General features: G+C 37.4%; 1 protein-coding gene across 2 annotated transcripts in view; it reads right to left on the bottom strand.

Annotated features, from left to right (window-relative positions):
- Positions 1-9927: 9927 nt before the first annotated feature.
- MTDH (metadherin) overlaps positions 9928-23058 on the bottom strand; it is a 36035-nt gene continuing 22904 nt past the window's right edge. The window contains exons 10-13 of one of the 2 annotated variants that reach the window (XM_039706037.1): positions 22546-22665; positions 19924-20043; positions 15992-16148; positions 9928-13740 (exon numbers count right to left, since the gene is read on the bottom strand). In XM_039706037.1, coding sequence (XP_039561971.1) covers positions 13670-13740; positions 15992-16148; positions 19924-20043; positions 22546-22665 — 468 coding nt within the window. In that variant the 3' untranslated portion in view covers positions 9928-13669. The remainder of the gene's footprint in view (positions 13741-15991; positions 16149-19923; positions 20044-22545; positions 22666-23058) is intronic. The other variant, XM_039706038.1, reaches the window with a different exon arrangement.

Below are 23058 nucleotides of genomic sequence, written 5' to 3'. Positions count from 1 at the left end.
TGGGAAGGGACGCAGCCCGACTTTGCTGCATTGCCAATTGTTCTGTGTGCTGCAAGCTGTTTAACAAAACCCGGTGTACTCTGTGCTCTGCTGCTGCTCTGTATCCCCCATCTCTCCCACTGCAGGGACAACTTCTGCCTTCTGCCAGAGGATGCTCTGGTCCATTCAGCATTTTCTTGCGCTTTCCAGTGCTCACTAAAATTGGTTACTGGTACTTCCCAACCCTGTTAATACCTGTCTGAACAAGATTGTTGGAAGAGCACAGTTGGCTTAGAAACTCTTTGTGATCCCCACCTTCTATCTGTACGCACAGCCCACAGAGGTGGTGTGGCATAGTTCAGCTGGCTTTGAATAATTCAATTACCCTGTTGCCCAGCATTGCCTACAGCACTTAAACAAAAGGGCAGCTCAAGAGAATCGCATCTTCTGCTTGCAGGATTAGCCACGTGCTCCAGAGTGAACAAAGGCATTGTTAATTGTTTTGTAGTTGGCAAGTTAAGATAAGAAAAGGGTTAAACATTGCCCAGAAAGCAAGGTCTGAGTATTGTCCTCAGGCACAGGGAGGCGACGACTTTGAGAAAGAGACTTACGTAGTGAAGAACCATTTTAAGAGTCCTTTTGTTCAGCTTGCTTCAGAACCTGTGTTTCAGGATGGCTGCAAGTGATTCAAAACTGTAGGAATACTTAATGTAATGAAGTTTAAAAGATACCTGCACTTTCCAAATGAAGTAAGCCTCCAATAAAAGTCTGACACTGCCCCTCTGCCACAAGGACTGGCTACACGCAATCAAATAGGACTGCTGCTACGATTCCAGTTGGGTTCAAGAGGTCATTCATCCCCTGGTTTGCTTAAAAAGGTTCACAGTGAGAACAGTATTATTTTTCTCCAGCACGTTAAGACTCAGAACACAGAGCCTGTAAGAAAGCCATTGCAATGACACAGCTTGATGTGCAACTGCTTGCAGAGCTAAATTATTGTGTTTCAGCACCAAGCAATGGACAACAAATAGTTGGTGTTCGGGGTTTTTTAAACTTTTTCTTTCTTTTAAAAGTTCTGTTTAAATCATTAAAATTTGTTGAGAGAATTTCTGGAACTTTTTAACTCACTACTGGGATATTTTATCATGATTTGTCTTCTAGAAGATAGTGATTCTAATACCTTAGGAAATTTATATACTTGCCCATTTTCCTTCCTGATGGCAAAGTGTACTTGTAACTAGCATCTTTGGGACACAACTTCACAATTCTACTTGAAGGTAGTGGTTTTAAGAAACATGTCATTAAAATATTTTTATATATTGCCCTGCCAAGAGCTGAAATGTTCTCCAAGGAAAAGCTTGCTTTACTGTATCCTTCTTTTTCCCCTTTTCTTACTTGAAAGCTTACTCAATTTTGCTCTGAAGATATGGGACTCACAAGAAGTGAGTCTAGAGTACACTGAGATTCAGCTCTTTTTTCTTCTGGTCTTCTCATTCATGCCAGCCTCACAGATTAATTTTAACATTTTGGATGAGATGAAATGTGCTACATTTGCAAGAAACCTCAAAAATAAACTGGGCGGTTATCTAATTATTTGCTTGGCAGCAGATTTGCAGTTTGGTAACATGTTCTTGAAGCTTTTCCTCAGACACAGTTTGCTTTCCATGGGCTCCTCAGAGATCTGCTCCACGTGGAGTGGCTGCTTTCAAAAGTGTGTGGATCTTTTGTGTCCATTCCTGTTCTCCTCTCCCTTGCCCGTGCTGTTCTTTCTGAATCACTTTTGCACAGAGCTGCCAGAGGCTCACGTTTTGCCTTGGAGAAGATGTTTACACTGGACTCATAGCCTGGCTCTGCCAGTACCTTAACAAAAAACCCCAAAAATCTCTCTCCTTTTGCCTTTGAAGTCTGTAAATTTGTGTAGTAATTTCAGTTCTCCTGGCTTTTCCACTGCTGGCTCAGCATACCTGAAGATACTGAGAAGTGCAGACATCACCACTGTTTGCAACTGTTATCAACAAAATTGGAAGGTGCAGGTGTCCTGTATCCAGCTAAAACTCATCACCTCTTCCTCCACCAGGCTAGTGAACCCTTTACCACCTCATCTCCTAGTAATTTCTACTCTACACAAATTCTTCTCCAATTTTTTTGATAAATTAACTTTCTTCTTATCAGACACTACTTTCAGTCCTTTAAGTATGTTTATTGCTTCCCTCACTAGTGTGGGGATCTAGACAGTTTTATACAAGCTTTTAAAACTGCAGGCATAACAGTATTCATTCAATCAATGCACACAGTATTGGGATTGTACCCCCACTCCTCTCCACTACTCAGATTAAAACATCCCCAGATTTACATTTGACCCTTCACTACACCAACCCAGTGGAAGGTCATGCTTGGAGCTTTTTGGTCTTTTGGCCTGAATGTTTATGCTGAACACAGTATTAAATGGACTGGGACATTTTATCCATAATCTGTAGCCAGTTATAGAACATAAAGTACAGCATACAAGGATGGGACAGGGCTGTTGGATAAATTGGTTGTTGTGTTGCCAGCAGTCTCACTGCTTGCCAGATTGCTTGAGCAAAGGAAATCTCAGTGACAGTTTTTAATACTGTGTTGAGTTTGCAGAGAGGTCACAGGTCTTTGATTGATAGGAGAGGCAAACCTTCTAAGAAAAGCTAATATACATCAAACAGCATTTACTTCCTTTTAGTTCCATTAGTTAGATTAGTTAATGTTTAATTTATGGATTCATTTGAGTATGGCTCAACACTGGGAATGTTTCCAGATTTAATTCCCTTCTTCATTATTCCAGTATGGGTTTTCCCCTTCTTTTAAAAGACCACCTTTTTTTTTTTGTTTTAATATAAAAGGATGTAGATATTCCTCCCCCCCACCCCAATCCCCCACTCCCCCACAATTTGATCATCAAGCATGTTTTGTTTACATACCTGTTTGGATTTTTTTGGTTATATCTAGTGGAACTCATGATCATTCTGTCTTCTATCAACAATCTCAGTCTAATGATAAATCATGTCCTTCCATTCTATTGAGAACCAATACCGATTTTAAGTACAGTCAAGAAGAATTGAAACAACACATCTTCCATAATTGTAATTTATTACTGCCTGTAACTTACACAAGAAGCACTTCCCAGTTTCAGATTTTTAGATGCCAGTCAGGCTTCAAGCAGTAACTCACCACTTTACCTGGGGACCTGCTTAGACTTTACCCCAGGTGCACTTTGTTCTTTAGAATATTAAGCCAACCATGCCAAAACCTGGAGCTTTGAGCTACCACCAACATTAAGGCAACTGAAAAGCATCAGCATCATTACTTTGAATATCTGTGGTGTTATCCCTCTTTTCCTGCTCTCTTCCAAGTCTGCTGGACTCAAACAAACTCCATGGAATGCCATCCAGTTCTCCTCAGCAGTGTTCACTGCAGGCAGAGGTTTGCCACGGAACATTACGGAAACTTTCAGTCTCACATGTATTGTTTTCTATGCTAAAAAAGGCACTTAACTTTCCCATAGTGTCACATCCTCTGTTGTTTACCCATCCACGGCTTGTTAGGGAATCACCAATGGAGATCAATTGCTTTCCAGCCAAGCCTGCAGAGCATGCCATAGGAGCTGGTGGCTTTGTACTGTGAAAACATCAGCTGGGTTTGTCCCCTTCAGCTGTCTGTCCTGGATCCCCTTGATGATTGATTTGCTGAGCACACGATAGCAATACAAACCCAGTTAGCCAACATGTGCCTTTTTCTGCAGAGGCAAACTGCAAGTTTGTTACTGTACATGCAATGTAAACTTTTATATACACTATAAGTGATTACAGACCCGTGGTATGCCCTTCATGAAGTGCAGAGATACAGCACTAATGATGTTACTGCTTCAAGAGCAAGGGAAACACTTCTGTACAGTGCTGATGGTGCAGAAAGTTTAATTGGATTAAGTTTGTTCCAATTTATAAATCATTTGTATGTATTAGGAAATGCAGCTAGGAAATCTAGATTTAAAGCTACGTAAGATGGAGCCACCAGTACCATGTGTGTGTGTGTGTGTGATGAGACTGAAGCTAATATTGCATATTTTATATCATTTCTTCTAAAGAAAAAAAAGATCAAGGCTGCTAATATTCTCCTAATTATAAAAACCAAAGATACTCTTGGCTTCTCTTCATCACAGGCTCCTAAACATCCTCCTAAGATACCTAATGCCAGAAGTAATAGTGATAGTTTAAATCATATATCTAATTTTTAATCTTTTTTATAACAAATCACATAATAAATGCCAATATAATTCTACTGAAATAGCATTACTTGCCAGCTGACCTCCAAGTGCAGTGTAAACATTGTTTCAAAAGCACGTCTCACAATCACACAGCTTTCTGCTGTGTTCCAATGCAGGTTATCAATGTATATTACTATACTGTGACTGTAAAACATTTTATAGGCATGCACATGTCTGAACATGTTTGATTATAGCCTTGGGCAGCTTTGGGAAATCCTGATAGCCGACATTGCAGAGCTGTCCCAACTCACAGTGGTATTCAGTAATAAACTAGTCAAGGCACAGAGAAAGTGTAATTGCAGTAAGACACAATTGTATCTCATCACCTTCGCTGCAACTCATTTAGTGTCAAACATCTATGCATAAACCTTTAGAATACCAGAGGTTTGGTCTTAGCTCTCAGAAACCCCATCTCCACATCTGCCACTTTGGAGAGAATTTTCTTTTCATTTTTAATGTAAAAATCACTGATCATCAACATGACATTCTCCAAACCCAAACATAGTTTGAAAATGCAAATCTGTACGTATTTCCCCTTCCCTTTTGATGTTTAATGTATATGAGCCTTTAAACCACTTAACTGCCACATGGGACAGTGTTGTATTTGTAAGACAAAAAGACTCCTCACTGTGAGTTTTACCATGCTGATGCTGATGGAGACATCCTTAAAGCCCTGACAGAACACCCTCTTGACAGCTCACTTCATCTGCAGCAGGGCTGAGCTGCTGATTTGCCATAAGAAAAAAAAACAAACAACAAAAAACAACGACAACAACAACAAAAAAACCAACGCTTACCATGCTGATGCTGATGGAGACATCCTTAAAGCCCTGACAGAACACCCTCTTGACAGCTCACTTCATCTGCAGCAGGGCTGAGCTGCTGATTTGCCATAAGAAAAAAAAAAAAAACCGCAATTAGGAATTCTTTCTTCAGTTAAACTTCAGTTAAAATACCATTTTTGAGGTGGACTGTTCAAGAAATATTAGGAATATTTGGCTCTAAAGAGTTTAAAGCCTCCAACAGTATCATGCCCTCCATACAGCATCAACACAAAGCAGAAGTGAAACACTGTGTGAAAGATAACTGTGGTGCTCTCAAGAGATGTTGACATTACATTAAGTGTTCACATAAGAAATTGTGTTTCAGCACAATGCTCTCTGGCAGCACAAATTCCAGGGGCATACTAGTGCAAATTCAAGATTTTTAGAGATGGAATTCTTGATGCAAAGTGAAGCACTTGCAATCCCGCTTTCCCATACTGATTTTGTGCTGCACAAGATGTTCTGCTTCAAAGTGAAACAGACAAAAAGTTATTTTCTAATGTGACACATATGACTTCTGACTAAGCTTGACCAAGTCTAGCATTCACATGATGTGATTGCAGAAATCCAAAACATATGGCAATCTTTGGGTATGTGAAAGCTGCCTCTCTCAGTCATCTGTGTGAGGCTTTGGAACCCTTCAATTATTCATCTCTATTAAATATTTTTTTATATTCAAGGCAGTACAAGTTTAAATGTTTTAATCATTACAAAAACAGTCACTAAATTTTCTGTTCTGCATGCGTCCTAAGGGCTCACAGAAAAAGACATGCTCCTAAATCACCATGAAGAATTTCCACAGTTAACAGCAGGCTGCATGAATTGGATGACTTTGAACTGCATGTCTGTAGTATATGAATATAAAATAGCACAGTATTGATTTGCCAGCTCAATTTTATCAAGTGCTGATCCCACTCCAGAAAAGCACTTACATACTTTTTACTACTAGTACTACTGTTCAAAAGTGTTCACAGGTGAAGTCCAAGTAACATTATTTTTGTTTATTAAAAAGACAGGTTTTCCTTTCTTTAAAATTAAATAAACACATTTGTTCAAAGCAGACTGCAGTTTGCCCCTCCATCCTTGGAAAATGCAGAAAAGATTTCCAACAAAAATGAAGAAAATATTGAAAATACCCACTGACTAAGATTGTAAAATATTTTTAAAATAACCAGCCAGACATGATGGTGACAGATGGTATCTATGAAGGTGGACCTCAACAGTTAAATACAATTGTATGTCTCACACTTAATGCAACATTAATGTTAACCCCACTCTACACAGGCCACAGACTTGACTTGCAGCAGAAACACCAGAGAGCCAGCTGGAATAAGAATAATTCTCAAGCATCATCACAGCCCTCCCCTGATTTAACAGCTGCCTTTGCCCCTGCTGGAGGTGAGGCAGAGGGGCAGGGCAGGGTTAGGGTGAGCTGGCGCTGCTGCTGCTGGGTGCTGGCCACTGCTCTGCAAGAGCCATCCTGCAACCTCAGATTTGGTTTTTCTGAAGTGGCTACTCAGACCATGCAGGCAAGAGTTCATGGAGAAAGAATTTAACCTGAAAAAGTTTCAAGGCAATTGAAAGACTCCAACTTTGCAGCCAAACTAAAGGGCAGTGTAACTAAGGCACAAAACTGGAACAACATACTTCAAAAGTCAAATGAAAGATGATGCTGGCACAGCAGGGTTACTTGTAACAGATGACTTGAAACAGGCACCTGAGGCAGCTGCCCTGTCCTAAACTGCCCCTGACAAAACTCAGTTGGGCCAAGACTACAGGCTTTTTTATCACGGAATTTATAGGCTTTATTCCCCCCCACACTATCACCGATGGATTACATTCTTCCATAATTCAGAAGCCATATGGTGGTGGTTATGAAAAGGATACTGTTTAACACTGCAGTAACCTAAAGCAGTTGAGTCTTTGAAGAACACATGACAAAGTCTCAAACTTCTGGAGAAAATCAACTTGGTAACTGCAGAATTTGATTGATAGAAATATAAATCTTGAGATGTATTTTATGTATACCACAGGAAAAAAACCCAAGCCACTTATGGAAAGACAGGAAGCAGTGATGTAGAATTTTATCGAAGTCTGTTTTCTGTTCATAATTTTACTGCATTCAAACAAAAAAGTATCTGAGAAGCTTTATGGCATTTAGTGGTACCATTGTTTTGTGTTTGTTTGTTTTAAAGTACAGTACAAGGATCATCTGATCCAATCCTTGCTGGCAAAAGCACACTTGAGACAAGGTGGCCCAGCAATCTATTCAGGCAGATCTCAAAAGTCTCCAGTATTGGGGAAATCCACAACTTCCCTGGGGAGATAATTCACATGGTTTATTGTCCTCTTTGTGAAAAAATTTCCCTATGTGTCCAATTGGAACCTCCTTAGGAATAACTTGTACCCATTATCCCTTGTCTTTTCCATGTGACTTCTTGTAAAAAGGGAGTCTCCGTCTTCACTTTAACTAGTGGAACAGGGTGATAAGGTCTCCCCTAAGCCTTCTTTTCTCAAGGCTGAACAAACTCAGTTCTCTCAGCCTTTTCCCCTGTCATAGGCTTCCCAGTCTGTGGCTCTTCTGTGGACTTTCTCCAGCCTGTCCACATCTTTTCTGCACAGCAGGGACCAAAAGTGAGCACAGTATTCCAGTGTGGCCTGATGAGCACTGAGCAGAGTGGGACAATGACTTCTGGATGGCTGCTGGTGATGCCCTTGTGGATGTAGCCCAGCACCCTGTTGGCTTTCTGTGCCAGCACTGTTTGATCATGTTGATCTGATTGTCCACCTGGATCCCCAGATCCCTTTCCACAGAGATGCTCCCAGCTGGGTAGATGCCAGCCCATGCTGCACACCTGGGTTATGTTGCCCTCGCTGAACTTCATCAGATTCTTGTCAGCCACTCTCCAGCCTATCCAAATCTGCCTGCAGGGCGGCTCTCTCTTCCAAAGTGTCCACTTTCCCACTCAGTTTGGTATCATTGGGAAACTTCATCGTGGTGCACTTGATCCCATCTTCCTGATCACTTTATGAGGATATTGAACAGTGCTGGGCCTGACACCAATCCCAGGGGGACCCCACTCGTGCCACGCTGCCCATTTGAAGAGGAGCATGCACCAGCACCCTCTGGGTGCTGCCTCTCAGCCAGTTCCCACCACCACATGGAGCACTCATCCACACCACAGCCCATCTGCTTCTCCAGAGGGAGGCTGTGGGAAACCATACTGAAAGCCTTGGAGAAATCCAGGAGGCAATGTCCACCCAGCCCACATCAGCCAAGCAGCTTACTTTGTCACAGAGGGTGACCAGATTTGTCAAGCTCAACTTGTCCATAGTCAATCTATTTGACTTGTGATAGCTACCAGGTTTTGTTCCATAATTTTCTCAGGGACTGAAGCAAGACTGATAGGCCCAAAATTCCCTGGATCTTCCTTTAAGCCTTTCTTGTGGATGGGGGTACATTAGCCTTTTTCAGTCTTCTGCCATACCCTGAAGTCCACAACTTCTCAAAGATGATGGGGAGCAGCCTTGCAATGTTGGCTCCTGTAATAGCTCACCCCCACTACTGGCTCTGTGTTTGCAGCAGCCTAGATTTTTGGTCCCAAGGCAGAGGCCCAGCAGTGCTGGTGCAGAGGTGAAGGAACTGTTGAGAGCCTCTGCCTTTCAGCATTACCAGTGACTAATTCTCCTGTCCTGTTTATCAACAGGACAGTAGTTGTCTTCTGTTTCTGCTTGCTGTTTTTATACCCAAAGAACCCATTCTTGTGTTTTTTGACATCTTGGCTGAATTCAATTGGAGCTGAGCTTTTTCTTTTCCAACTCCATCTTTGCACACCCTGGCAATGTCCACATTGTTCTCAGTGGGTATTTATCCACATTTCCATCTCTGGTGTGCTTTGCTTTTGAGTAGACTCAGAACCTCACAGTTAAGCCAAGGGGGCTCTTGCTCCTGCTACATATCCCTTATCTTTAAAGGAGATGAACTATTTTTGTGCTTTCAGAAGAGCATTGTTGAGAAAGTCCCAGCAATCACTAGCTTCTTCACCCTTCAGGAAAGCTTTTCCTAGGATCTGTCCCTTTTTGAAAAAAAAACCAACAAAAACCAACCAACTCTACAGTGATTTCAGACATGGCTGCAGGTATTTTCCACATTCACTAGCTGCCTCTGTGAACAGGTGAAAATACGAAGTTACCAATCTCTCCAAGTGCCTTTGAAGGCTTCTGAGAACAGAAGCAAAGCTTACACATGGTCCTTACACATATGCCCAACCAGTCAGCAGCACAGGGACAACAGTTGATACAGCTCCTACTTTTTTTGGCTAACTGGCTACAGCTCAGGAAGGCACTGGTCTCCTGGGTCCCAAGCCTCTTCAAAAGACACATTAAAGTCTGGCTGTCTGAGAGCAAGTCCAAGTTACAGAATCACATCATAGAGGAATTCTCTCCCATCTGGATCTTTGTTTGCAGACATAGCTCTAGGCATGACTTTATTTGTTAGGTACATAGGTGAGACTGGCCAAGGAAACAGCAGTCATGAAAAACAAACTGTGGCAGCCTTTGTCAGAACAGCCTCTGAAAAAACCCACCTCAGTAACAACTTATTTGGTTTATACTTCACCAGGTATTTGAAATAAGGAATCACTTGAAGTCAGAGTCTATTGAACAGCTAAGTGGAAATACTGTTAGTACAGGACTTGCTATCTATGAGGAAACGGGGAGCCACCTCATACCTAGTCAGCTTTGAGTTCATTGTGGCAATCCAGTTCCAAGTGATCCATGGCTTACCCTCTGCCATGGACTGAATTAAACATACTAAGCCAAGGTAAGGGATCATTTAATGCTATAAGACAGCAAATGTGTTTTATAATTGCAGATGTTCCTCAGCATTTTTTTTAAAAGAGTATTGTAGGAATTCCTGAAACCATGAGTTTCATGTTAAGAATTTTAAATGCACTTTTCAGAATACACCAATATTAAAGGCATCACAGTTTCAGTTAAAAACCCAATTTTCAGTGAACCAGAAACCTTCAGCTTGGTACAAATAGCCAGAAATGAAAAGAGCACAAGTTCAATAGTTTCCTCAACTGAAGGACCCACTATGGAAATCAGACAATTTTTGTAATGCAACTAAGTTTCAACAGGAACAACCCATAAATCATTAATAACATGATACAGAACACAACCAACAATAATTCCAACCCATGAAGAAACAGAAATCATCCCACCTTGCTCCCAACATCCATCCAAACTAACAGCAGTTCTGTTAGTCCTGCAGTGAACAAAATTCATCGTGTTGCCACATTACCTTCAAATTAAGAACTATCAGTCACACAGCCCTTCCTGCTCCTTCTCCCCAAATTCATTTGGCTGATGCTCTTTGTTCTTAAAATGAAATAATTCACTCAATTTTAACAGTAAAATATTTTTAGCAGAATATTTTAAGAAGCAATTAAAATTTTCAGGCTTTGTCTCCTTCCAGTTACGGCAGAACAATGAAGAAATCTTTTAGTACTGGCCTGAAAAACCAGAACTGCTCATTTTTACTCAGTGGTCACCAGGAGTAGACTCACAGGTGTAAGTGTCTGTAAGGGACCTGCAAATTTTAACAACTGAAATCCTGACTGGCAGTCTAGTTGAGTTAAAGGCACAACAAATAATAGATGGAAGTCTGCTTAAAGCATGTACTCTGATGTCTGCACTTTTCAAAAGCCTTATTCACAGGACAATCCCATGGCTAGGAACTATTAATAGGGTAGTTTCAAGTGAGCTATAATTCAGTTACAACACAACAGTACTAGCAATGTTTCTATAAATTTTGAAATGCTTTTAATATGTACATTCTTTCTTAGTAAATATTAAAGTAGTGCTCTTCACTTGCACTTTTTTTTTTAGACTTCTAAAAGGGCACCAGAAATACAGTTTTCACCCCCCTCCAAACCAATGCACAGTTACCTTTGTAACAAGCACATATGAATTCTGTACACCTTCCCCTCCCCACAAAGGAAATAAAAATATGCCATGGCTATCCAATTACACATCATCACAAGTTTAAATTACACATACAAATAATTCCAGAATATTCAGAAAAAAACAACATATTGGATTTATGAAACCATTCCATGCATTCAACAACAGAAAAAAAAAAAAAGAAAAAAAATTAAGTTTCTTTAAAATGGTGGTTTTTTGCTCTATCCAGGTACCAAAGTCTGGATTCAGTGTATCATTAAGACTAACCACTGCTTGAATCATAGAAACATGACAGCACATAGATAACCAAGTTTCTATTTATAGACAACATGATATAGAGTTACTACCTCTTCAATGAATGTCAAATAAAGCAAGTTTTGCTTTCTAAGACATTGAAACTGCATATTAAGAAAACAGTAAGAGGTGCTGCTAAATAGGTAACAATGTTTTGAAAGGAAGGCTATGTATTTATATGACCCTGCTCAGCAGCAGCAGTTAGTTAGCAGGGTTCCTATGCTTTAGCTAGTTTGTTTCTTTTTCCAGAATGACAAGCTATTTGACTAACTCAGAAATATCACCGATATTATTTTCAAGAGAAAAAAAAAGAATTTATGCAGTGAAAGTCCTTGGGGCAGTCTCTTCCATTACATAAAATCTTTGTATTTTCTATAAAAGAGGCTCATAGCATAACATACAGATTAGAAACAGATTTCAGACATACATTAAAAACCTGAATTCAAAGGGTATTTTTTAACCTTTACTATGAAGTCAAGTAAAATTATAATATTATTTACATGCAAAGGACTCTGCATGATTTCATAATATCCTATTTTTCATGTTTACCTTAAGATACTCCTTGAAAAGCTGTACTTCAGTTCTAAATTTATTTCACATGAATAATGACAAATATCATTCTTAAACATTACTCCCTCCCAGTAAATAAATCAATACCATCAATATGCTCAATTTATTTTAACAGTTCAATTTAGAGTGTCACGTTCCTGACATACAGGAGTTAATACCTGTGGAAGTTAGTATCCATTTATTAGGACAGCTCTCCATTAGCAGGTGCATTTTCAGTACAATTAAACCCAGCTTGCTGCATTATCTGCTCTTGCCTTGCAATACTGTCAAACTGCAGTTGAGTACAGTAAGAGCACAAGATTGTTGATCAGTACCACGTGTTACAGCTGTTAACAATTCTGTTTGTGCCACAAAACCAGAAGTCAATCATTTGAAAAGAATCCTGACTCTTTAACTGAACTTACCAGGTGATGTTAAATACCATCCTTAGCAAACCAATTTTTGTAAAAGCTATTTACAGTGTACATGGCTGAGCATGTACCTTACAGACACAAACACATCTCCACTTTAATACCACCTCATTACAGTGCCTGAAAATGACAACACATCTTCAATGCCATTTTAATTAACAGTTTCAAGCGGGAAATGGTCTTTATTTTGTAACTGTTTCACTTGCATAATTTTAATTTTTTTAAAATATAAAAACACTAACTCCTCTCCAGAAGTCTAGACACATTCTATATACTACAGGTTAAGGCAGTAAAAAAATGTGTTCCTGATAACTGTTTTTGACAATGTCAATTAAAGCTGTCTGAAGCTACTCCAGTTCTCCAACAATCTTTGAAATCCAAATAATTTGTGAGCAAAAAATTCACTTTGATTTCTTCAGAGTTTTAGTAATATAGACAACAGAATTGGGTATACTAAGTCAGCAAGTATTAGGAGAAGGAAAAATTTGATTTCAGTTCATTTCATGAGTTTAGAAGCTGAAAGAATAGTTTTTAGACGGGATCCTGAATCAACCAAGAACTGTAGGGAATGAAAAAGATAACCAATTTTATGCACATTACTGCATTCTTAAAAATATACTGTTATCTTCAATAATTCAAGTAAGGTAATAGACATTATAAAAAATAACTTCATGAACCATACTCAAGTTTCAAATCACATTCTCAAACTTTTAACCCAAAGCAGTTTTATTGTGTTAACTTCATATAATAAACCATGAAGGTCTGACTGTACAAATGGTTAATGATTTGCACTTGAGATTCCTGCAATAGCTAGCAGACTTGCTAACCAACTTACTGTAAAGATATGGCAGATTATGTATTGAATCAAAGCACTTTGATTTAGGCATGAAACAAATTCAAATGGTTGACATTCTGTGCTTCTAATGCATCACTCATAAGAGAGGCAAGAAACACCCATTATTGTACAGACAATTATTTTTACAGAAAACCCTTCCTTGAAATTAATCTTTTATCCGTAGCTGTAGATGAGAGTATAATCTGTTGTAAACAGGGCACTGTGTTGTAAAACCAGTTTTTTTAAATTAAGATCTCTCTCCAAAAGTTGGAAAAACAGACTCTTCAGAATGTCTTTCAAATGTAGCATGTTCTGTTTGTTATATCATAAAGTTACTTTCATTTGATTCCTTTTTAAAGATGTTTGTGTTCACAGCAGTTCTGTTTTTAAAAATTGTTTGAAATTTATATAAAATTCTGTACATGTTCACAAATTATTGCATAAACAGCATAATCTTCATGACAATATTCAGCAACACATGTCCATCTTAGTAAGTTCACGTTTCCCTTCTTGCTTTTTTCTTCTTTTTAACTTGTTTGGGAGATTCCCAGCTTTCTTCAGACTTTGCTAAAAAAACAAAACATAATTATAGTGTTAGGACTGAGAATATTTACACAGAATTCGCTTTTAAAATCCTGGATAATACTCATTGTATTATTACAAAGTGATTCAGATCAAACAACTAGAAGTTTTATGCATCTGCTTCAAATGAAAATAATTTCATTTGAAATGCATCTAAAACAATGCTTGCCAATTTCATCCTACTTTTTTACCCCACAAATACTTAGAGTGATAAACATCAAAGGCCATTCATTTTGCAGATGTATTCTTTACAGCAGAGTCATTGTTATTTTCTGGCCTAGAAATAACATACATTTAATTGACATTAAATGCTCACTTTTACCAGATTACACTGCTCTTAACCACCACATACAAGTAGTTTTTAACAGTATTGAACTATGTAAAGATGTGGTTACATGGAATCCATAATCCAATACAGAAGCACTACGTTCTTAATAAAACAGACTGCCTCAAAACATGCTGGCAAAAAAGTTAAGTATTGTACATACTGAACCCAAGAGATGTTCTTTCAATTGCTGAGGCATGAATCAATCACAAAAGGTTTCATATTTTAGAATCAGAACAAAAAGTTCTAAGTTGATACATTGACTTGAAATATTCCATTGTTTCATGTGTTCAAAGCCAAGAAGCCAATTAATGCAGCTGAATGAGATTCTGTAATTATAAAGTCATCATGATTCTTCTGCAGTCATTAAAAACTCATTTACTACTTCAGCACTTAGCCAGCAACTTATTATGAATTGTCAGTATTTATTAATTTTATGAAAGAATCTGAATCAAAACTTTTTTTTTTCCAAGCAATACTGAGACAAACTTTAAGGAATTTAGATATTTTAGAGGAGCTAAGATTTTAGTTAGAGATAAGCTTTACTGGAGTTAATTAAAATAAATGGGTAGGCCTTGATGAAGTTAAGAGTTAGTAGTTAACTAATAATTGATTGCTTGTCAACACAATGTTTGGTTAGCTGGGTTTATAATGAATAATACAGAAACTGATAAATAGCTTTTAGGAACGTAAGACAATTGTGGGCCTCCTCTGTTTTGAAATCAATTGAAGACAGGGAATGGGAGTTCTACCAAGGGTTCATTTGTCATATTTGCATTGAGAAAGTAGAAAGGTCAGTACAAGGAAGACATCATTTAGTTCCTCATTTTGGGACTCCTTCCCATGAAGGGGACCACCAACCCATTTCAAGGAACAAACTACACATGCTTAATAGCTTTTGAACTAATTACCACACGAAGCAGGGAATAGGATGTACCACAGTTATGAGTATGTATTTATATTTTGGGTATTCAATACTTGTATAGATAAAAGGACTCTGTAATCACCTGTAAATTGCAATGTGTATTTGGGAGCTATCCCCGGGCAGTCGCAATAAACATACACTTTCTAACTCTAAACTGTTAGAGAGGTTTTGTCCATCACAGTTGGATATCTATACTGATCAATATCCGTATTTTTTTAATAAATCAATACCGTCCACATCCTCACTTCCCTCCTAAATTTCCTGTTGTACTGTGTAAGTATTTAAAACGCTTTTGAGTATGAACACTTTTCTCAAGTACAACAGAGGGTACAGTTGACATTTCTGGGCACAGTCTATTTTCAAAAAACAATATACCTGCAGCAATTCAGCCAGGTCTATCTACTGTTAGACTACAAAAAAACCTCCACCCAATACCTTTCTACTCCCAAATAAGCAACTGTTTCCTTCTATGATTACATGGAAGCATATGGGAAAAAATGCTAATGAGCTAAATTGAGAAATCAAAAGACCTCAGTAGGCTGAAAATTGAATTATTTGTATTTTTCCCAAATTTCTGGTAGCTAAATATTCTGTCAACTGCAATGTTAGTAACCATCTGTTCTCCACTGAAGACTTGCTAGCAGCCCTTTTAAACAATGTTGGCAGAACTCCTTAGTCACAGCACAGAGCTCCAGTCCCAATGGTAATGAGTACATCCAAATGTCTGTTAAGGACTGGACATTTAAGCCCAACAGACATTTTCAGCCATCCAAGCATATGAAGCCAATTTTTCATCACAATGAAAACAAAAATATCAATGTGCTGTTAACTTCAAGGAAGTAAAAAATATGGCAAGATGTATAAATAAGACACAATGATCTGATACGGCACTTTAAAGTCAAACCCCAGGGCAAAGCATTCTGACTACACTCTTTGGGGAAAAAGTACATCCTAACTTCAAATAAACTGCACTGAGAGATACTTACTCTGTGGAGGAGGCACACTGTTTTGTTTAATATTGGGACTAGAAACATCTGTCTCTTGCAGCATCTGTGGCACTTGGGAAGCGATCTTGTCAGAATTGCTCTCTGATACAATTACAGATGGCTCAGTAGAAACAGCAAGCGAAGGAGCCTCCTCAGACTATTTGAGAAACAAAAATAAGAGTTTACAAAAGTTTAAGTAATACAAAAGCAAACACCCTTAAATGGTGTTATTTCAGCAGTATACTTAACAGCTGCTGAGAAGATGGCATTGAAAAATTAAACCAATATTAAAAGCCTTAAATTTTTTTAATTGAGGCTGCAGTACTATGACTGCCACCTAGTGCCAACATTTTTAATTGCATACCAGCAAAGATAAACGACATTAATTCTTAAAATACAGCACATTCAAAGAAAGGGAGACCAATCTATAAATCATCAAGATCCTGAAAGGATTCTAGAATATTCAACAGTGATGTGAAACAGTGACACATATGCCTTTGGTTGCAAGGTACGCAGGCAAGTTAAACAGGACCAAATAGATAACTCAAACCCAAAACAAATCATATCTCCAGTCATTCCTATAAACTGCTCAAAACACTCTGTATGCTTATAGAATAACAAATATTGGCAAAAGCAGTCAGCAAGTATTTCACTGGAACTTATTGCACAAATAACTGCCAAGTAAAATGTCCTTGTAGTATTTTCCAATTATCTAGTTGATTTTGAAGGTTCCCACTACAGAGACAAAATGTAACTGTAACCTAGTGTGTAGCACTTACTGTAATTAAAATTACAGCAAAACAAAAAACCCGAAACATTTGACATTCCAATAAGAAAGTCAGAACATAAACATAAGATCCCACACCAAGCCATCAAATGACAAAAGGCTTCAAAAAAGAATGTATTAGAACACAGCATCTTGCCAAGCAATAAACCCCAAACTTTAAGATGTTATTAAGAAATCATAGCTGTAGTTGTGTCACAACAGCCAAGACCTGGAACTATGAAAACCAAATAATGAAGTCTACATCCTTGGATGCAGATGCACAGATAATAGGTCACAGTCACCAGTTTTTACTGCTACTATCACTATAATATAAGCATCTCAAAAATTCAGTCAGAACATTCAAGAGAGCAAGAAGATACAAATTTATTTTAAATCATATCATACTAAGCAAGAAATTAAACAGATTTAATTAAAAAAAACCCCATGAATTTAAATTTCTCTAACCTTTCACGAGTAGTTTGCTGTGCTCTTACACATCAACTGAAACAAGTTTTTTTTTAATATCTATAATTGCAGCATTTATCTCAATTTACTGAAAAATTAGTCATCTCAAATTTTTTTCACCCATGCTGATAAAATGAACTCCCACCCTACAGGAATTCCAAGCTTAGCCCATTCTAATAGTTAGCAATCATCACTTACATCACTTACATAAATAAATGAACTTAACAAACTGTGATTTCTAAAACAAAAGGAGGACAAAGCTTCTAGTGCAAGGTAATCAATTCAGATTTGGCATCACAGTTTTGTTGGGACAGTCACACTTGACCAGCAGGTAAAGCAACTCAATTAACATTTTAATAGCTCAGCTGCCTCAGGTTGACTAAGAAACATGTTGCAGCTTGAGTGTTACAGCGTGCAGTATTACTGCAAATGCAATGGTATAAATACATACAGCACTATCTGGAAATTTTTCCAAATAGCTCTGTCCAAATTTTGACTACAGGAAAGTGGGTAGTGATGAAGACATGAAAAAATGAATACTACTCTTTGCTAGATATATTTTCTGCTAGTTCAGAAAGGAGGCCTGAAACAACAAATAAAGCCTATTAAATAATATAAATAGTTATGTACATAATTCTATGATTCAATAATGAAGTAGTGACTTGTCAAACTGTTATTTATTTTTCCAAGTATCTCTCTTCACTTAAAACTTGTGCCTGCTGGTAGAATGCAAAAGGTTTCAATGCATAGCATGGGGAAATGCCATCACCAGATACCGTGATGCAAAACACAAGGTTCAGCATTCAGCTGTTCCTGATGTTTATGAGGATATACTGAATAACAACTTGTCTGTACTCTGTTTTTCCCTGTATTTTATTCTTGTGTTTTGGAGCATTTGCTTAAGACTAAACTACCTACCTTGGAAACTTAAGTCATCCGTTCCACACATCACAGACAGTTTCTAAAACTTTGTACAACAGCCAAGTCAAACAATATTGGAAGGCATCTTTGCATGTGTGAAATTACAGTGAAGCCCAATCTGATGTCAGGGAGACTTGATAAAGACTGACAGACCATCTGCACTGTCAGAGACAACAATTCACAAGTTGTCCTTTATCAACTATTCTCTATTTCAGAGAATATTAGCAATAATTTTGTTTGTCCTTTGCCCCCACACTAAGTTTAATACAGAACATGTCTTGCTTCACAGTTACCACTTACATAGCTATACACAGACACATACATGAACAGACTGAATTTAAGATTCAAGAGTAACAGAAGCCCTCAAGCCCCTCAAAAAAGACTGTAGTGTAGGTCTACATGAGATGCTGATGCTATCATATCACCTAGAAGTTGGGTGTGATTATAAACTGTAAAGCACTGAGCAAAATCTACTGAAACTGGTGAAACTGGGCTTGTATTTTGGCAGTGCTGACAACTTGCTTGTGAGAAAAAAAAATTAACTGCAGATATTTTTCAAATCAATTTAGATTTCTGAACAGCAGAAGCTGTAGTCTTCCAGGATGCACTATTATGCCTTTTTCTAGAAGTCAAAAACCTGCCACCTTGAAGTCACAACCCAAGTTTTCTGTCTACACATTTTCAACTAAAGCCTCTAAAATAAAACAAAAACTTGCACTTCCAGGAGTCTGCATACACAGGCAGATGTCTTTTCAAATACAGCTTCAAAAACCCACCACAAAACCAAACAATACACTAGTCAGGACAGAATAGGCAGCTGTTGCCAGCCTTGATTAAAGGTTGAACTGATCTAAACTGATCAGCTACAGTAAATAACTGTAGTAAAGCCCTACTTTGATAAGCCTTAAGTATGTCTGAATGTGCTTTTCAAGACATTTTCAACCAAAAAAAGTATTTCTGTACTTTTAATTTGGTGACTTGCAGTCCCTTGTAAAATATTTCATTCTGATGTTTTCATCTTAAGATCTCATTATTTCTATGAAACTAATGCTTAACAATTAAAAATTAAATCTCAGTATTCTGATATATACTCTCTGGTACCAAACTGCTGTGTCACTAGTGTTGTTCACTCTTGTGGAAATAAAAAACAAAAATCAAAGCCACTATTAATATTTAATATCTTACACCTCACTAGAAGGAGATGCTTTGTTGGGTAGCAGTACCTAAGAAAGCTGCTGTTTGGAGAAAGATTGAAAGAGAATTTGTATTGTCTAGAGTATGTTTCAACTGTGAGCTGAAGCAAATAGTCTGTGAATTGGTTCAAAAAAAACCTTTTCTTATTCAGTCATTAAGCTCAGTACAGCTATCAAAAATCAATTTTAGACTGCCTTTAAGTCAGAATATATTAACATAGTAACACTTCATTGTGTTGCAACATAACAGTAGCATTTGTCACTGGTGTTGTGCTCAGAACTATTAGTTCTTAGGTTTCTACATTTCCAAGTTTTTAACATTGCTTGAATATTCAAACAAGAAAGTAACTTGCCAGTAAAGAAAGTGACTACTGATTTGGAAGATAATGCTTTACAGAGCAGACATACTTTTGAAAACTCATAACTGACCTCTACCTAAAATTCAATTGTTCAATTCCCTTTATATTCATAAACACACAGCCTGAAACAGATTTCCTACCATGACCTTATCTATACAAATTAATCTGTCAAATGACTTGAGCACTTCCAAATCAAATTGTAACATAAATCAAATTTTGCATCCCTACCTTAGCTGGTTCACTAGTACTTATGGTCTTCAAAGAAAAAGCTCTTTCCTGCTGTGCTTGAACTTTTGAGGTATCCGCCTGAAATTGCTCTCCAGCTTCTCTATCCAGTTCTTCAGCATCCTACAAAAAGGGGAGTGGGAGGGGAAAAAAGAAGAGTCTGTGTTTGCAGTCAATTTTGACTCTTCTCCCCTGTGAATGACTTTTATTGTCATAATCAGCTTCTGTAACTCAGAAAATCTATGAAAAAGAATAACTGAAGCAGTGGGCTCATACTAGCCTATGCTAACACTCAAAATGTATAGAACAACATAATAAAGAAATACCCACAGAATCCAATAAAGAAATACCCATAGAATCCAATAAAGCAGGATGCTTCATGCATACTAACAAAAACCCCAATCTCAGAATGAACTGCACTCCTGTTAAATTACAAGAGTGTGAAATTAAATTAATTTACTCTACACATTTTGCAGAAATATCACAATGACACTTGACTGCTCTTGGTTCTGTGCTTTGTTACAAGTTTTAAATGCAAGCTGTATAGTTTTCTATCCTTATGATGCTTTAATATTTTTGCAATGCAGTTTAGTTTACCATAATGCACGTAAAGTAAACCTCAGTACAGAAGTTGGAAATATATCCAAAGTATCCAAGAGTTGCAACCTTTACTCCTTAGACATTCTAAAGTGGAAAGGTTTCATTTTACATGTGGAATTAGAGTAGTTACACTTGTTAGTGGCACTAGAAGAATCCTGTGGTTGTGAAGAGGTCTCCGAGTTTAAATTGGAAACACTGTTCCTTCACTTATTTCCTAATGAAAATGCAGTCACGGTCTAAGTCTGATTCCTGACAGGAAGGAACACATATTGGCTTACTCCAAGCTTTTCAGTTGGCTTCTATTGCCTTAACAAACACTGAAGTCAAGAAATGAGTGTGAACATTTAAGTATAATCAAAGAGAAAGATGAAGGTGGTTAAATGAACGTGTTCCGTTTTTTAGAGGATAAGTACACAAATTTTAAATGAATTTGAAGTAAGACTGGCAAGTCAAATCAAACTGTTATAACAAGGGTTGCTTCTGTGAGCAGCTCAGTCTGCTCCTATCAAGCAAAGCTCCCAATTCTACATAAAAATTTAAAACAGATAACTTCTTATCTATAACTGACTATGACTTCATAGACTGATGGACTGAAAGAAAAAGCAACAAAATTGGAATTGCTGGAGAACAATAAGTACAATAACAAATCTGAGTATGTTAATGTAGAAAGTCGGGTTCTACTTGACATATATAATTTAAAAGACAGCTCACTAACAATGGGAAAAAACTCAGAATACCCCCACTGACCTTAAGATTATTGTAGGACACTCAAAAACACCTGTTAACCACAACTTATTAATCTTGACTTATACTTAGAGTCATAACAGAGCCCAGAATAAATTTCAACCTTAAGATTAATGTAGGACACTCAAAAACACCTGTTAACCACAACCTATTAATCTTGACTTATACTTAAGAGTCATAACAGAGCCCAGACTAAATTTCAATTAGAAAAAAAGCTTCAGCCCTACTGCTCCAGACTGAATTTGCCTCAAAAGAAACAAGGGAAATCAACACAAGCTCCACCTCCACACAGACAACTTGAAAATAACATTTCCTATAACAGGAATTTAATGCTTTACAACTTTTAATCAACTGAATATGTGATAACCATAAAAGCTAATGCAAAGCAAGTATGATTGAAGTTTTTGCTTTCCCTCTCTAATTCAGTCTAATCTAGTCAGATTCCACTGAACACTGGTCAGTGGAAAGTGCAAAGAATGTAAATTATGAATAGCTGTCACAATAAAACACAAGCAGGATGCATTCTGATCATTAGCTATTAAAAGCTTTCTCCCTTTAGGAAAGTACTTGCTTCATCTATTCAAACATGATTCAATTGCCATGTGAAGTACAATCTGTTTTTCCTACTTTTACAAATCTGTTTCAATGCAATTCTTCAAAAGCTATTTAAGTAACACAGAAAACTCCAACCATCCTCAGTTTGAAAATATTCTTTCCCTCATTGAAATTTGACTCACAGAGTAGCTCCACCAACTGAGCTTGAAGCACGGGCACTTACCATTTCACAGAAATCAAATTAAAACACTACTTCAGAAAGCTGTTATATTCTCATACAATTGGACTTGAAGACAGCTTAGGAGAAAACTTAGATTTCTTTCATTCTCCTAACTAGCTATATTCACCAAAGCAGCTGTCTTTTAAAAGGACATGAGGAAAAGGCTTCCCATGCAGAGGACACTTCTACCTGGAAGCATCGCTATGTATAGAATCCAGATTTGACAGAAAGTAAGTAATTCAGGATAAATACGTTGCATGTATTTTGTGTTTTTCATAAATTCAGCAAAATTACAATTATTCCATGTTCAACTCGTGAATACAACAAATTAAGGAAATATTAGTAAAATAAGAATTAATTTAACTCTCGAAAAACAACTGTAGACAATCCAATCCCATAAAGAAATTAATTTCCCAAAAATCATTTTTGTTCAAGATGCTGATAGCCAAAGATAAGGCAATTTTGTGAATTCCTTGCAATTGCCTTTTAAACCATTAAGATTTTACCTGTGCAGGAGAGTTAGCTTCTTCACCCTGCTTCTTCTTTTTCTTCTTCTTTTTCTTGGATTTGCCACTTGTAGAACTCTGAAGAATTGGCTCTGCTTTTTCTCTTTCATTATCTGAAATCTTCATATGGGAACAGAAGGTATTTAGCATTTAAATGACAATGAAACACACCTTGTATAGACTCAACATAAATCAATAGCTATAAGGAATTGCATACACAAGTGGAAATGAACACAGTCCTATCTATTCAGTTCATTCAAGAAAGACCACATTCTTTACATGCTATCTGGTAATACAGGCAGAGGAGTTGGGAATGGAAAAGGCAGCAGACCACCAGGCACTAGTGGCACAGAAATGCTGGTTTTTATACAGATAATTAAATATTGTCAAGAAGTATTTATAAAAACAGATCTAAACCTTTCAAGTCTATACTGATAACATAGTCCTTATAATTATGGCAAGACAGGAAGGTTTAAGACAGAGCTAACTGATTTTTCTCTTCTCAATAACATT

The sequence above is a fragment of the Passer montanus genome, unplaced genomic scaffold, assembly GCF_014805655.1.
Source record: "Passer montanus isolate IOZ18808 unplaced genomic scaffold, ASM1480565v1 scaffold19, whole genome shotgun sequence".
Taxonomy (NCBI): domain Eukaryota; kingdom Metazoa; phylum Chordata; class Aves; order Passeriformes; family Passeridae; genus Passer; species Passer montanus.
This window is presented reverse-complemented; position numbering and strand designations above follow the sequence as displayed.